We start from the raw sequence: 16,771 nt of genomic DNA, 5'->3' as shown, positions 1-16,771 counted from the left end.
AGAACAATGGTGTGTCTCCTGTCAGACTTGAAAGGATAGATAGTCCCACTGGGATGGAGGGGAGGGGAGAGACAACATGATAATGTTATGACGTGGAGGTTGAGCCCTTCTGTAAATTAAAACCAGACACCCAGAAAAGTTTGCCTCGCCTCGTAATCTGTTAAAAAGTGAGTGACAAAGGACTCCTAATTTCCACTAATTAAAGAAAAATAACATAGAACATACAACATAGAACAGTCCAGCATAGTATAGTCCCTCTGGCCCTTGATGTTATGCCAACTTTTTATTCTACTCTAAGATCAAACTAACCTACATCCCCTTCATTGTACTATCTTCCATTGGCCTATCCAAGAGTCACTGAAATGCCCCTAATATATCCAAATCTGACCACTGCTGGCAGTGCATTCCATGTACCCACCACTCTCTGTGTAAAGAACCTACCTCTGACATTTCCCCTACACCTTCCTCCAATCACCTTAAATTATGCCCCCTCGTGATAGTGATTTCCGCCCTGGGAAAATGTCTCTGGCTGTCCACTCTATGCCTCTCATCTTCTTGTATACCTCTATCAAGTCACCTCTCATCTTCTTGTATACCTCTATCAAGTCACCTCTCATCTTCTTTCCTCCAATGAGAAAAACTCTAGCTCCCTCAAACTTTCTTCATAAGACATGCCCTCCAGTCCAGGCAGCATCCTGGGAAATCTCCTCTGCACCCTCTCTAAAGCTTCCACAGCCTTCCTATAATGAGGTGACCAGAACTGAACACAATATTCCCAGGGTGGTCTAACCAGGGCTGCACCATAACTTTGCGGCTCTTAAACTCAATCCCCCACTAATGAAAGACAACACACCACACACCTTCATAATAATCCTTTACAATTTATTTTCCAAACGCTAATAATGAATACTAAATAAAACATATTCACAAAATCTAAGCCCTATTTTTCTTAACGACTTACTATCTGACCTAAATTGTATAGAAAATGCTGTTTCAAAAACACACTTATTAAACATTACATTAACTTAATTTCAAGATCACATAGTCTGCAGTCTTCAGTCTTCCTTCTGCTGATCTCCCTGGGTCATCTTCTCTATTTTTACTGTGAGTATATTTTACATGAAAAGATCCCTTTGATAGAGAGTGTTTTCTCATTTCTTTAAGAGCAAGATGTTAGATGGGCAGGTAGCTCTCTTGCTCTATAGTATTTGCTCGGCTGATCAATGACAGTTCCTCTCTGACCAATTTTCAAAATGCCCTTGTTCTTTTTTATACCCCCTCCCCCAAGATCGTACCATCTCATTGGTCCAATGTTGTAAAAACAATAAATTCAAAGTTGATTGGGTTTTAGTATCCTCAGAATAATTTAAGCTAATTGATTAAAATCGAATTGTTGTCAAAACAGCAACCAAACCTCAGGTATCCATTTATCAGCCAATTGTTACATGTATCTGTTTTGGAACAGCCCATCTCCCAGCCTTTCCCTTTGGGCAGCTGAACCTGTACTTGAAGTTTTCTTCAAAATTCAGAAAACACTTTCTGTTTTAAAGTGAATGTACATGCTTTCAACTTCATAACACCTCCCCTCTTAAAAAAAGAATCATCATAATGAAAAGATGCCTTTTTTCTCTAATTCTTAATACCTACTATGAAATGTATATGTCATTAATCTAAGTTATACTTTTCATATTAATTCTGCACACATAGATAACATTGGAATAGATACGGTCCAATTTTATCTATACCTTTTCTTTTAAGTCTGTGATAACCCATATTTTTATGACCAGCAACATGAATAATTTGTAAATTAAAAATCTGTAACATAAGACTCCATAGTCTCATATTTTTGTTTTTAAATCTCTCCAAAAGTGTAAGAGGGTTGTAGCCTGTGTACACAACCGTCTCTGACACTTTGTTCATCACATAAACATTAAAATATTGTAAGGCCAGTACCAAACTCAATAACTCTTTTTCAATAGTGGATTATTTTCTCTGGTAGATATTGAGGTTTCTCGAAAAGTAGCCAACTGGTCATTCAATTCCATCCTTATCTTCCTGCATCAGTACAGCTCCAACTCATATATCATTAGCATCGACTGCAACTTTGAAGGGTTTCAAAATATTTAGTGTAGGTAAAACTGCTGGTGTTGTTGATATGGTTTTTAAGTTATCAAATGCCTCCTGGCATTGTTCTATCCACTGAAATTTCGTGCTCTTCTTCAGTAAATCTTTCAGTGGTGGCACCACGCTGCTGAAGTTTGGAACAAACTTCTGGTAAAATCCACTCAGCCCCAAAAATCGAAGCACCTCTTTCTTCAAGGATGGCCATGGAAATTCCATGTCTGATGTTGTGTCCCAAAAATGTTATCTCTGCCTTCGCAAATTCTGTTTTCTTTAAGTTTATTATCAATTTTGCTTCTCATAATCGTTCAAAGAGCTCTGCCAACTGTACCATGTGATCTTTCCATGAATGATTAAAGATCATTATGTTGTCAAGATATACAGTACAGTTTTGTAATCTGGCAACAACTCTGTTCATGAGTCTTTGGAATGTGGTTGGTGTGTTCTTCATTCCAAAGGACACCCCTTTGAATTGATAAAGTCCATTTGGGGTTACAAATGCAGAAACTTCTTTCACTTTCTCTGATAAAGGTACCTGTCAAAAACCAAGCAGTAAGTCCAACTTTGTAATGTAACTGACTTGTTTAACCTTCTCTATACAGTCCTCCAACCTTGGTATTGGATAGGAGTCTGATTCATTTACGGTGTTGAAATTCCAATAGGCTACATAAAATCATTGGATCTCATCAGGTTTGGGAACTGACACGATCGGCGAACTCTACTCACTCTGACTTGGTTCGATGATGTCTTCATTGAGCATTGCATTCACCTAGTTCTAGATCTGTGGGGCTTTGAGAGGGTTATGCCTGTAGAGGTGTTGTTTTATTGGAACATCATTCCCTACTTCCACCTCATGCATAACAACATTATTCCTCCCCATTCATCCTCATACTGTTGCAACAAAGGTTTTAACTTGATTCTTTGCTCCTGGGACAGCTGGTTCGCTACCCTGTCCTATCCCTGAGGCACATCAAAATCCACATCATCTGGATTTGATTCCTTACTCTGTGAGGCAGTGACTGACACCTATATGGCAACATATTCACATGATGTACCCAGTACAGTTATTTTTCTATCCGGCATCTTTACCAGATAGTTTACCTCACTCAACATTTTCTTAATTTGATAGGGGCCACTATACCTGGCTTTGAAGGGACCTCCTACCATTGGTAACAATACTAATATGTCATCCTCATGGGAAAACATCTGAATTTTAGAGTTTTTATCTGCCGCCTGCTTCATTCTGTGCTGTGCCCTCCTCAGGTGTTGTTTAGCTAATTCACCTACTGGCAATTCATGTGCTACCCAAAATACTTTCCGTCTGTATGTAACACAGTGTGGTGCATTTCTGCCCATTTCCCCCCTACACTAACTGGCTGGGGTCTCCATTTTCACCTTAGGATTCTATCCTTCAGATAATTACCCTCAGGGATACATTTTGATTCCTTACAGCTTTTATTGTCTTATTCTTGTTGTAAGTCATAGTCATAGTCATAGAGATATACAGCATGGAAACAGACCCTTTGGTCCAACCCGTCCATGCTGACCAGATATCCCAACCCAATCTAGTCCCACCTGCCAGCACCTAGCCCGTATCCCTCCAAACCCTTCCTATTTATATACCCATCCAGATGCCTTTTAAATGTTGCAATTGTACCAGCCTCCACCACTTCCTCTGCAGCTCATTCCATACACGTACCACCCTCTGCGTAAAAAAGTTGTCCTTTAGGTCTCTTTTATATCTTTCCCCTCTCACTCTAAACCTATGCCCTCTAGTTCTGGACTCCCCCACCCCAGGGAAAAGACTTTGTCTATTAATCCTATCCATGCCCTTCATGATGTTATAAACCTCTATTAGGTCACCCCTCAGCCTCCGATGCTCCAGGGAAAACAGCCCCAGCCTGTTCAGCCTCTCCCTGTAGCACAAATCCTCCAACCCTGGCAACGTCCTTCTAAATCGTTTTTGAACCCTTTTGAGTTTCATAACATCTTTCTGATAGGAAGGAGACCAGAATTGCACACAATATTCCAACAACGGCCTAACCAATGTCCTGCACAGCTGCAACATGACCTCTCAACTCCTGTACTCAATACTCTGACCAATAAAGGAAAGCATACCAAACGCCTTCTACACTATCCTACCTACCTGCGACTCCACTTTCAAGGAGCTATGAACCTGCACTCCAAGGTCTCTATGTTCAGCAACACTCCCTAGGACCTTACCATTAAGTGTATAAGCCCCACTGAGATTTGATTTCCCAAAATGCAGCACCTCACATTTATCTAAATTAAACTCCATCTGCCACTTCTCAGCCCATTGGCCCATCTGGTCCAGATCCTGTTGTAATCTGAGGTAACCCTCTTTCGCTGTCCACTACACCTCCAATTTTGGTGTCATTGCAAACTTACTAACTGTACCTCTTATGCTCGCATCCAAATCATTTATATAAATGATGAAAAGTAGTCGACCCAGCACCGATCCTTATGGCACTCCACTGGTCACAGGCCTCCAGTCTGAAAAACAACCCTCCACCACACCCTCTGTCTTCTACCTTTGAGCCAGTTCTGTATCCAAATGGCTAGTTCTCCCTGTATTCCATGAGATCTAACCTTGCTAATCAGTCTCCCATGGGGAACCTTGTCGAACGCCTTACTGAAGTCCATATAGATCATGTCTACCACTCTGCCCTCATCAATCCTCTTTGTTACTTCTTCAAAAATCTCAATCAAGTTCATAAGACATGATTTCCCACGCACAAAGCCATGCTGACTGTCCTTAATCAGTCTTTGCCTTTCCAAATACATGTACATCCTGTCCCTCAGGATTCCCTGCAACAACTTGCCCACCACTGACATCGGGCTCACTGGTCTATAGTTCCCTGGCTTGTCTTTACCATCCTTCTTAGACAGTGGCACCATGTTTGCCAACCTCCAGTCTTCCAGCACCTCACCTGTAACTATTGATGATACAAATATCTCAGCAAGAGGCCCAGCAATCACTTCTCTAGCTTCCCACAGAATTCTAGGGCACACCTAATCAGGTTCTGGGGATGTATCCACTTTTACGCGTTTCAAGACATCCAGCATATCCTCCTCTGTAATACGGACATTTTTCAAGATGTCACCATCTAATTCCCTACAGTCTTTATCTTTCTTATCCTTTTCCACAGTAAATACTGATGCAAAGTACTTGTTTAATATCTACCCCATTTTCTGCGGCTCCATACAAAGACCGCCTTGCTGATCTTTGAGGGTCCCTATTCTCTCCCTAGTTACCCTTTATCCTTAATGTATTTGTAAAAACCCTTTGGATTTTCCTTAAATCTATTTGCCAAAGCTATCTCATGTCCCCTTTTTGCCATCCTGATTTCCCTCTTAAGTACACTCCCATTATCTTTATACTCTAAGGATTCACTCGCTCTATCCTGTCTGTACCTGACATATGCTTCCTCCCTTTTCTTAACCAAACCCTCAATTCCTTTAATCATCCAGCATTCCCTATACCTACCAGCCTTCCCTTTCACCTGAACAGGAATATACTTTTTCTGGACTCTTGTTATCTCATTTCTGAAGGCTACCCATTTTCCAGCTGTCCCTTTACCTGCGAACATCTGTCCCCAATCAGCTTTTGAAAGTTGTTGCCTAAAACCATCAAAATTAGCCTTTCTCCAATTTAGAACTTCAGCTTGTAGATCTGGTCTATCCTTTTCCACCACTATTTTAAAACTAACAAAATTATGGTCCCAAAGTGCTCCCCCACTGACACCTCAGTCACCTGCCCTGCCTTATTCCCGGAGAGTAAGTCAAGTTTTGCACCTTCTCTAGTAGGTACATCACATACTGAATCAGAAACATTTTTTGTACACACTTAACAAATTCCTCTCCATCTAAACCCTTAGCACTATGGCAGTCCCAGTCTATGTTTGGAAAGTTAAAATCCCCTACCATAACCACTCTATTATTCTTACAGATAACTGAATCTCCTTCCAAATTTGTTTCTCAATTTCCCTCTGAGTATTAGGGGGTCTACAATACAATCCCAGTAAGGGGATCATCCGTTTCTTACTTCTCAGTTCCACCCAAATAACTTCCCTCGATGTATTTCTGGGAATATCCTCCCTAAGTACAGCTGTAATGCTATCCCTTATTAAAAACAACATTCCATGTCCTCTCTTGCCTCCCTTTCTAACCTTCCTGTAGCCTTTGTATCCTGGAATATTAAGCTGCCAGTCCTGTCCATCGCTGAGCCATGTTTCTGTAATTGCTATGCTATCCCAGTGCCATGTTCCTAACCATGCCCTGAGTTCATCTGCGTCAGTCTTTCAGGAGGAAACGCTTCTGCCTGACCCGCTGCCTGTTCAGATTTTTCCTGTACCATTGTAGCAAACAGGGGCGTCCATTAACTGAGCATCAACTCCATCTTTCTCTTTAGTTTTATTTCCTTCTTGCTGTGATTTATGACAGTGGGATCTTGTTACTACACAGTCTGGAAACATTTCAGGGTATTTTTCTCTTAGATCCTCAGTTCCCTGGTCTTCCTTTGGCTTCTTCATAACACAGGGTGTCACTCCCACCTTGGATCCTGTTAAATTGTTCCCAAGAACAAACTGTATTCCTGAAAATGACTCGGTCAATCACTCCCACTGTTACTTTTCCAGTTTTGATTTGACTGTCCAACTTGATCTTAAACAAGGGATCACTAAACTCCTATCCATCTATTCCACAAATTATCACCCTCTCGGGTAATGTCAGAAAGAGTGCAAATACTTTCATCTCTTACTATTAGAGACTGACCAGATCCTGTATCTCTGAAAATCGCTTTTCTTTCTCCCTCTGTTCGTCCTGAGTAAACGTTATCCACAGAGGTGAAGTCTTTATAGAGATTGGACTCCATACCCAGCTCCTGCCTTGGCTGTGCACTCTCCTGCAACTCCTCGATTTTTCTTGGGGTCTCCTTTACTACTTTCACTAATGCCACTGGCTTAGCCTTTTTTACCACATTTTTTCCCACAATGCCTTTCTTCAATGACCAGCCCTGCGCCTTTATGTGTCCCATTTTACCACAGTGGAAACACCTGAGGCCTTTCACCTCCGGCCCACCCTCTTGGGCTTCTTTTTAACCTGTGGTAAACTCTTACCAGTGTTGTCTACCCTTTGGTTTGTCGGGTAGGATCTCCCCTTCTCCCAATTTCTATCCCTCGCTGGATGAAATTCCTGTCGGAAGCTAACTTTCACCTAATGCACCGATGCATATCCATCTGGCATCTCTGCTGCTCTTCTTACTTCTTGAACTTTCGGTTCATCCAGGTGAATTCTTATCACCTGTGGAAGTGAGTTTTTAAACTTCACCAGCAGAATAATCTCTCTTGTTTTCATAAGCCTCATAAGTCTTGTCTATTCTTAAAGCCTGCACCCATCTATCAAAATTGCAATGTTTAATTCTTTCAAACTCAGCATACGTCTGACCTGGTTCCTTCTTTATGTTTCTGAACTGCTATCTATATGCTTCTGGTACCAATTGATAAACACTGTAAGTATCCTGTTGGCATCTGCATAATCTCTTGACCCCTCACCTGAGAGCGCAGCAAATCCCTCGCTAGCTCTGCCTACCAGCTTAGTCTGAACCAGCATTACCCACAAGTCCTCTGACCACTCCATCTGCCAAGCCAACTTTTCAAATGAAATAAAAAAGGCTTTGACATCTTTCTCATCAAAATGTGGAACGTTGTAATATATTTGTATCCATCACTACCTTCTTTCTTAATCTTCATCCTGTTAACGTGACTTCCCTGAGGAATTTGTAACTTCTGAAGTTCAACTTCTCTGCCTCTTTCTTTTTGCTCAGCTTAGAACACCGAACATGGAACATTACAGAACAGTACAGGCCCTTCGGCCCTTGATGTTGTACTGCCCATCTAACCTACACTATTTCAATCTCGTCTATATGCCTATCCAATGACCATGTAAATGTCTGTAAAGTTGGCGAGGCTACAACTGTTGCAGCCAGTGTGTTCCACGCCCCTCCTACTCTCTGAGTAAAGAAACTACCTCTGACATCTGTCCTATATCTCTCACCCCTCAATTTAAAGCTATGCCCCCTCGTGCTCACCATCACCATTCAAGGAAAAAGGCTCTCCCTGTCCACCCTATCTAACCCTCTGATTATCATATATGTCTCAACTAAATCACCTCTCAACTTTCTTCTCTGTAACGAAAACAGCCTCAAGCCCCTCAACCTTTCCTCGTAAGACCTTCTCTCCCTACCAGGCAACATCCTGGTAAATCTCCTCTGAACCCTTTCCAAAGCTTCCACATCCTTCCTATAATGCGGTGACCAGAACTGTACGCAATACTCCAAATGTGGCCGTACCAGAGTTTCGTACAACTGCAGCATGATCTTGTGGCTCTGAAACTCAATCCTTCTACCAGTAAAAGCAAACACACCATATGCCTTATCAACCTGGGTGGCAACTTTGAGGGATCTTTGTACGTGGACACCGAGATCGCTCTGCTCATCTATACCACCAAGAATGTTACCATTTGCCCAGCACTCTGCATTCCTGTTATTCCTTCCAAAGAGAATCACCTCACACTTTTCCGCATTAAACTCCAATTGCCACCTCTCAGCACAGCTCTGCAGCTTATCTATGTCCCTCTGTAGCCTACAACATCCTTCGGCACTATCCACTGTACCAACCATAGTGTCGTCCACAAATTTACTAACCCATCCTTCTACGCCCTGGTCCAGGTCATTTGTGAAAATGACAAACAGCAGTGGATTCAAAACAGATCCTTGCAGTACATACTAGTATCTGAACTGCAGGATGAACACTTCTCATCAACCTCTGTCTTCTTCTAGCTAGCCAATTTCTGATCCAAACCGTTAAATCGCCCTCAATCCCATGCCTCTGTATTTTGTGCAATAGCCTACCGTGGGGAACCATATCAAACACCTTTACCCTCATCCACCTGTTTGGTCACCTTCTCAAAGAAATCAATAAGGTTAGTGAGGCACAACCTATCCTTCACAAAACAGCGTTGACTATCCTTAATCAACTTATTCCTTTCAAGATGATTATAAACCCTATCTCTTATAACCTTTTCCAGCACTTTACGCACAACCGAAAGTAAGGCTCTCTGATCTATAATTACCAGGGTTGTCACTACACACCTTCTTGAACAAGGGAACAACATTTGCTATCCTCCAGTCTTCTGGGACTATTCCTGTAGACAATGACGACATAAGGATCAAAGCCAAAGGCTCGGCAATCTTTTCCCTGGCTTCTCAGGAAATCCTAGGATAAATCCCGTACTTATCTATTTTCACACTTGCCAGAATTGCTAAAGCCTCCTCCTTGTGAATCTCAATGCCGTCTATTCTAATAGCCTGTATTCCTGTGTGAATACGGTTGAAAAATATTAATTTAGCACTTTCCCATCTCCTCGGACTCCAACACAACTTCCCACTACTATCCTTGATTGGCCCTAATCTTACTCTAGTAAAAAGTGAGGTCTGCAGATGCTGGAGATCAGAGCTGAAAATGTGTTGCTGGTTAAAGCGCAGCAGGTCAGGCAGCATCCAAGGAACAGGAAATTCGACGTTTCAGGCCAGAGCCCTTCATCAGGAATGAGGAGAGGGTGCCAGGCAGGCTAAGATAAAAGGTAGGGAGGAGGGACTTGGGGGACGGGCAATGGAGATGTGATAGGTGGAAGGAGGTCAAGGTGAGGGTGATAGGCCGGAGTGGGGTGGGGGCGGAGAGGTCAGGAAGAGGATTGCAGATTAGGAGGGTGGTGCTGAGTTCAAGGGAATCGACTGAGACAAGGTGGGGGGAGGGGAAATGAGGAAACTGGAGAAATCCGAGTTCATCCCTTGTGGCCGGAGGGTTCCCAGGCGGAAGATGAGGCGCTCTTCCTCCAACCGTCGTGTTGTTGTGTTCTGACGATGGAGGAGTCCAAGGACCTGCATGTCTTCGGTGGAGTGGGAGGGAGAGTTAAAGTGTTGAGCCACGGGGTGGTTGGGTTGGTTGGTTCGGGCGTCCCAGGGACGCCAAAGTGCTCACCTCCAAATCTAACACCTGGCCGGGTTCACTACCCAGTACCAAATCTAATGTGGCCTCGCCCCTTGTTGGCCTGTCTACATACTGTGTCAGGAAACCCTCCTGCACACAATGGACAAAAACGGACCCATCTAAAGTACTTGAACTATCGTATTCCCAGTCAGTATTTGGAAAGTGGAAGTCCGCCACAATAACTACCCTGTCACTGTCACTCCTATCAAGATTCATCTTTGCTATCCTTTCCTCTAAATCTCTTGAACTATTTGGAGGCCTATAGAAAATTCCCAACAGGGTAACCTCTCTCTTCCTGTTTCTAATCTTAGCCCATTCTACCTCAGTAGATGAGACCGCAAACGTCCTTTCTGCAGCCATAAGACTGTCCTTGACTAACAATGCCCCCCCCCCCCCCCCCCCCTTCACCATCTTCTCTGTTCTTACTGAAACATCTAAATCCAGGAACCTGCAACAACCATTCTTGTCCCTGCCCTACCCATGTCTCTGAAATGGCCACAGTGGTGAAATCCCAGGTACTGAGCCATGCTGCAAGTTCACCCGCCTTATTCCGGATGCTCCTGCTGTTGAAATAGATAGACATGAAACCAAGTTCTTGCTTGCCGGTGCGATCCTGAAACCTCCTTACTCTCAACCTCCTCTCTACTTCAACTACAATTTTGGTTCCCTGCTGAATTAATTTAAACCCACCCGAAGATCATTAGCAAATTTCCCCCACTGCAGGGTATTGTACCCCCTTTGGTTCAGGTGTAGACCATCTTCTTTGTCAAGGTCCCACCTACCCCAGGATGAGCCCTAATTATCCAGGTATCCGAAACCCTCCCTCCTGCACCATCCCTATAACCACATGTTCAACTCCTCTCTCTCCCTATACCTGGCCTCACTAGCACGTGGCATGAGCAACAAACCAGAGATAACAACTCTGTTTGTCCTAGCTCTAAGCTTCCATCCTAGCTCCCTGAATTCCTGCCTCAAGTCCCTATCTCTCTTGCTCCCTATGTTGTTGGTGCCAATGTGGACCACGACTTGGGGCTGCTCCCCCGCCCCCGCAAGGATCCCAAAAATGCAATCATAGACATCATGAACCCTGGCACATGGGAGGCAACCATGAGTCTCCGTCATTCCCACAGAACCTTTTATCTGTCCCCCTAACTATGGAGTCCCAATGACTGCCGCCCTGTTCCTCTTCCCCCTTCCCTTCCGAGCAACAGGGAGAGTCTCTGTGCCAGAGACCTGTGCCCCATTGCTCACCCCGGTAAGTCATTCCCTTCAACAGTATCCAAAACAGTATACTTGTTGTTGAGGGGAAAGGCCACAAGGGATCCCTGCACTGCCCGCCGGTCTCCTTTCTGTCCCTTAACGATAACCCATCTTCCTTCTTGTTGTACCTGAGGTGTGACTACCTCCCCATAACTCCTCTCAATAACCCCCTTCACCTCCCGAATGATCCAAAGTCCATCCAGCTCCAGCTCCAGTTTTCGAGCAGCTGGAGTGGGTACTCTTTCTGCAGATGCAGTCAGTAGGGACACTAGTGGTGACCCTTACCTTGCACATTCGGCAGGAGGAATATTCCACTTCCTTAACCTCCATTCCCAGTATTTTAAATTCCCAACGTGCCTACTGATAAACTAAAAGAAAGAAAGACTAGTCACCTTATCAATCCAGCGCACACAACCTTCTCCCTCTCCTTTTCATTCTGTCTCTCTTTCTTCTCTCTATCTTTATCTTTCTTTTTCTTTTTGCTCAGCTAAGAACCTTCTCTCCCTTTCTTTATCTTCTAACATGGCTCTTCTTTCCCTGTATCTATCTTCGAACTCCAGTTGCCTCATTTGTAGTTTAAGTTTTTCTAGCTTTACTGCCCTTGTCTGTTTCTCTGATACACCTGAGTGCTTCACCACTCCATTACAGTTTCAGCTTTCCATTTGTCCCTGGTTAGACCCACTTCCAACCTGTTTGCTCCTTCTAAAAGTATATCCTTCCTCTGTCTTTCTAAACTTTCTTGGCAAATTTGGGAAGCATCTTCGAACCCCAGAAGCTCTTTAGCAATCTTAAGAGCCATTTCCCTCACTTTTAATTTAACCAACCACAAGTAACCAAAACTAAACTAATTTTCTGACCCAAGTTTTATTCAATGATCTAGGACACTAATTGCCAAGTGTTGAAATCTTCTGCGATCTTTCTTACCCCAAATTGGTTCAAATCTATCTAGATCCAACTCAACCTGTCCAAATCCCGGAAAACAAGCCCCCAAACTGTTATAATGCAGAAGTCAAACCCCTCTGTTAAGTAAAACCAGAAACCCAGAAAAGTTTGCATTGCCTCAGAATCTGTTAAAATGTAAGTGACAGAGAATAATTTACACTATTTAAAGAAAAATAACTGTTTATTTTTCAAATGTTAATAGTGAACACTAAACAAAACGTATTCACAAAATCCAGGCCCCCTTTTTCTTAACTACTGACTATCTAACCAAATTCCATAAAAAATACTGTATCAGAAACACACTTATTAAACATCACCTTAACCACACAATCTCTGTCTTCTCTGCAGTCTTTACTCTTCCTTCAGCTGATCTCCCTGGGTCTTCTCTTTTTTTACTGTGAGTCTGTTTTACGTGAAACGGTCCCTTTGATAGAGAGTGTTTTCTCATTTCTTTAAGAGCAAGATGTTAGATGGGCAGGTAGCTCTCTGGCTCTGCGGCATTTGCTCGGCTGATCATTGGCAGTTCTTCTCAGACCAATTTTCAAAATGCCCCTTTTTTTTTATACCTACCCAAGATCATACCATCTCATTGGTCCAATGTTGTCAAAACAATAAATTCAAACTCAATTGGGTTTTAGTATTCTGGGAATAATTTAAACTGATTGGTTAAATTCGAATTATCAAAACAGCAACCAAACATCAGGTATCCATTTCACAGCCAGTTGTTACATGTGTCTATTTTGGAACAGTCCATCTCCCAGCCTTTCCCTTTGGGCAGCTGAACCAGTACTTGAAGTTTACTTCAAAATTCAGAAAACACTTTCTGTTTTAAAATAAACCTGCATGCTTTCAACTTACGTAACAATAACAAACTAAAAGAAAATGGTTCACAGTTTGAAAGTGTTGATCTCAATATCAAGTCCAATAGGTTGTAAAGTGTCCAGTCTGAAGATGAGATGTTGTTTCTCTAGCTTGTGCTATATTTCACTAGAACACTGCAAATTGCTGAGGACAGACAGGTACAGGACAGGATGTTAAATGACCAGCAATGGGAAGGTCAGGGTCATGCTTGTGCACAGACCAGAGCTGTTGCACAAAGCAGTCACCCAGCCTGTGTTTGGTTTCTCCACTGTACAGAAGGCCACATTGGGTGCAGCGAATACAATCCACAAGATTGGAGGAGGTCCAGGTGAAATACTGCTTCACCAGGAAACACTGTTTAGGCCCTTGTTTGCTCTGATCTGCCTATACTGCTCACAGAAAAAAAACCTTTCACTGTACTTAGATACATGTGACTACAATAAATCAAATGAAATTTAAGTAAACTCTACCATTTCCCCCTATTCCTGATGTCAGGCTAACTAATCTGTAAGTTGACAGGCAGGAGGCTGGAAAGAACTCAGCAAGCCAGGCAGCATCAAGAGGTGGAGACGTCGATGTTTCGGGTGTAACCCTTCTTCAGGACTGGGGGTCCGTTTAGAGGGAGCTGCAGATAAGGGGGGTGACGGAGGCAGGGTGGCGAATTGGGGCTAGGGGAAGACAGGTAGAGGGTACGACCTGGTTGGTCAATGGGAGGAATGGATCAGGTAGGTGGCAGGGGTCAGAGTCCCCCTTGTTCTCACCTACAATCCCACTAGTCCCCACAGTCAACGCATCACCCTTTAACACTACTGCCAACTCCAACTAGACCCCAGCGCCAAGCACACCTTCCCCTCCCCACCCCTCTCTCCCTTCCACGAGGACAGTCCTTGGTTTGTGCCGCTCTTCCCACCAACCCCCTCCGAACCCTCAGGTACCTTCCCCTGCAACCGGAAATGATGCAAACCTGCTGGGACACCACCCTCCTCACTTCCATCATGGGCCCCAAACAGTCCTTCCAGGTGAGACAGAGGTTCGCCTGCCTCTCCTCCAACTGAGTTTACTCCATCAGGTGCTCCCGGTGTGGTCTTCTCTACAGTGGGGAGACCAATCATAAACTTAGGGATCGGATCAGTGGCAGGGGCCAACCAGACCCCCCCAGTCACTGCCGATTTCAATTCTCCTTCCCAACTCCCTTTCCAACATGACCATCCTTGCAACAACAAAACAAATCGCAAACTGGAGGAACAACACCTCATCTGCCGCCTACTTCCCAGCCTACAGCCCGGAGGACTCAACATTGAGGTCTCCAATTTCAAATAACCTCCATTCTCATCCCCCAACTCCATTCCCAGCCCCTCACTCTCCCTTCCACTGCGCCCTGCCACCTACCTGATCCATTCCTCACAATGACCAGCCAGCTCATACCCTCTGCCTGTCTTCACCTATCCCCGCTTCACCACCCTGCCTCCATCAACCCCTTTATCTGCAGCTCACCCTATACTCACCCCCAGTCCTGAAGAAAGGTTACACCCAAAACGTTGAGTTCTCCACCTCCTGAAGCTCCTTGTTCTTCCAGCCTCCTGCCTGTCTATGTTGGATTCCAGCATCTGCAGTTTTTTTGTCTCTAATTAATCAGTAAGTCCATGTTTTCCTTTTTTAAACAGTGAGGTTATATTTCACCTCCTCTAATTTACTGGGATTGTTCCAGAATTAAAAGGATTTTGAGAGCTGACAACTAATCTGTCCTTTTACTTGACTGGACATGACCATTAGTACCTGGATCTTAATTATCTGGGTTCTGGGATTTAACAGTTTTCAGTTCCCTTCATTTCTCCAGTTTTTATGTCATCTTCTGTAAAGACAGAACTAAGCACTTCTTGCATTTCTAGATTTCTCCAACTGCACTCGAACTCTCGTACTTATCGTCTCTACTCTTAACAACATACTTTATAAGCGGTATGGCCTCTCCCTGCAGAAATTCTCAAATCCTCTTGAACCTGACCACCTGCTTCCTATTTTTGATCAAGTCCAGTAAAGCTATTGCCCACCAATGACTGTCAACTTCAACTGATTCTCTGCAGCATCACCTCGCCCCCCCACCCCCAGGAAATAAAGCTGACATTTTCAGCCCTGGCTACCTAAGCCTTTCAGGCCATGCTGTCCTCTGCAGTGTCCTGCAGTCATGCTCCTTGGTGGATTGTCAGCTTCAAAATGAGTCACAGGTTCGGTAGGACTGGAAGAGGAAACAATAACACGGGGTTATAATCTGCAAATTACTATCAGGCTGTTCAAGAGCGATGGTGGAAAGCTATCCCTCACACAAAGGAGTAGTGGAAGTTCGGAACGCTCTCCAGCAAAACGCTGTGGCTGCTGAAGTTTCTGAGTTTCCAATCCCTGGTAAATGCTTTGATAGCTGTGTCAGTGTGTCTGACAAATTGAACATCCATACCCTGAGTGATTTTCTTTTCTGGATGGGCAAACAATTAGATCGTCGCACTGTTCACTTCATTAGATTGATGAGACAGTAATGTATTCCTAATGCAGTTCTTTAAATATGCAATTATAAAAATAACATGGCCATTTAAATCTTAAATCCTCTCCATAGAGCATTAAGATATGACTTTTCTAAAAACGTGGCTGAAACCTGTCAGCTAGCTCGCCCCCACACTTTGAAGAGCTCTTGTCAAGCCCCCCCCCCCCGTCTATTCCATCACTGCCCACCTCCGTAACAACCCATCCTTTGAATTGCCTTCCTCGCCTACCCCATCCCTCTATTCTTGCCCTCAGGGTTCACTCTTCCCTCTGTAAGAAACCTTGGAAATGGATTTCTGCTACAAAGATGCTATTTCGGTTCCCTTTTGAGTGGCGTTGAGTTTTTGTGTTTTGTCCTGCTTTTGTAATTTATCGAATTTTTCTTGCATTCAGGATGGACGTTCACAGGCCCAGTCAAACCTCGGCTTCCTGTCTGTCCTCACCAGTCCCTGTGGGGAGCTGGTGAAGCTGAAAGTCAAAGACATTCCAGCCAAGCTGCCTCACATCCTCAACCTCATCCGGATCATCTGGGTTAACTCGAAGTTCTACAACACCAGGGATCGCATCACCGCGCTCTTCCGTAAAGTGAGTAAAGCCAGAGCTGGCCGTGGAGCTGGCTAGGGCTCAGTGGCTGATATGTTACCACTGAATGCAGTAGGTCATCCGTTCAAGAGGCTAGAGCAGGAAATGCACGGAATTTCAGACCTGGGATTAACCCGTTTTGTTAGGTAAGGGGATTAAGGGCAATGCAGCCCAGGCAGGTAACTGAAGCTGAGATACAAATCAACAAATAAATGGAATAGGCTCGAGGGTCGAAATGGCTTTCTCCTCAACCTGTGTTCCAAATAATCTTCCTTCCTGTTACACCTCATTCAAAACCAAGATCAATTTATTGCCAATGTTTAATTCATTTGCAGGCCCTCAAAGAACTTTATACCCCTCAATCTGTGCATTTTTCTTAAATTATCAAGCTTTTAGTGCAGCAT

At 43.8% G+C, this 16,771-nt stretch overlaps 1 protein-coding gene across 1 annotated transcript in view; it reads left to right on the top strand.

Annotated features, from left to right (window-relative positions):
* Positions 1–16,771, top strand: part of dnah2 (dynein, axonemal, heavy chain 2) — a 288,980-nt gene that overhangs the window by 23,103 nt on the left and 249,106 nt on the right. The window contains exon 7 of the mRNA XM_060854787.1: positions 16,179–16,370. Coding sequence (XP_060710770.1) covers positions 16,179–16,370 — 192 coding nt within the window. The remainder of the gene's footprint in view (positions 1–16,178; positions 16,371–16,771) is intronic.

Source organism: Hemiscyllium ocellatum, chromosome 44 (assembly GCF_020745735.1).
Source record: "Hemiscyllium ocellatum isolate sHemOce1 chromosome 44, sHemOce1.pat.X.cur, whole genome shotgun sequence".
Lineage (NCBI taxonomy): Eukaryota > Metazoa > Chordata > Chondrichthyes > Orectolobiformes > Hemiscylliidae > Hemiscyllium > Hemiscyllium ocellatum.
This window is presented reverse-complemented; position numbering and strand designations above follow the sequence as displayed.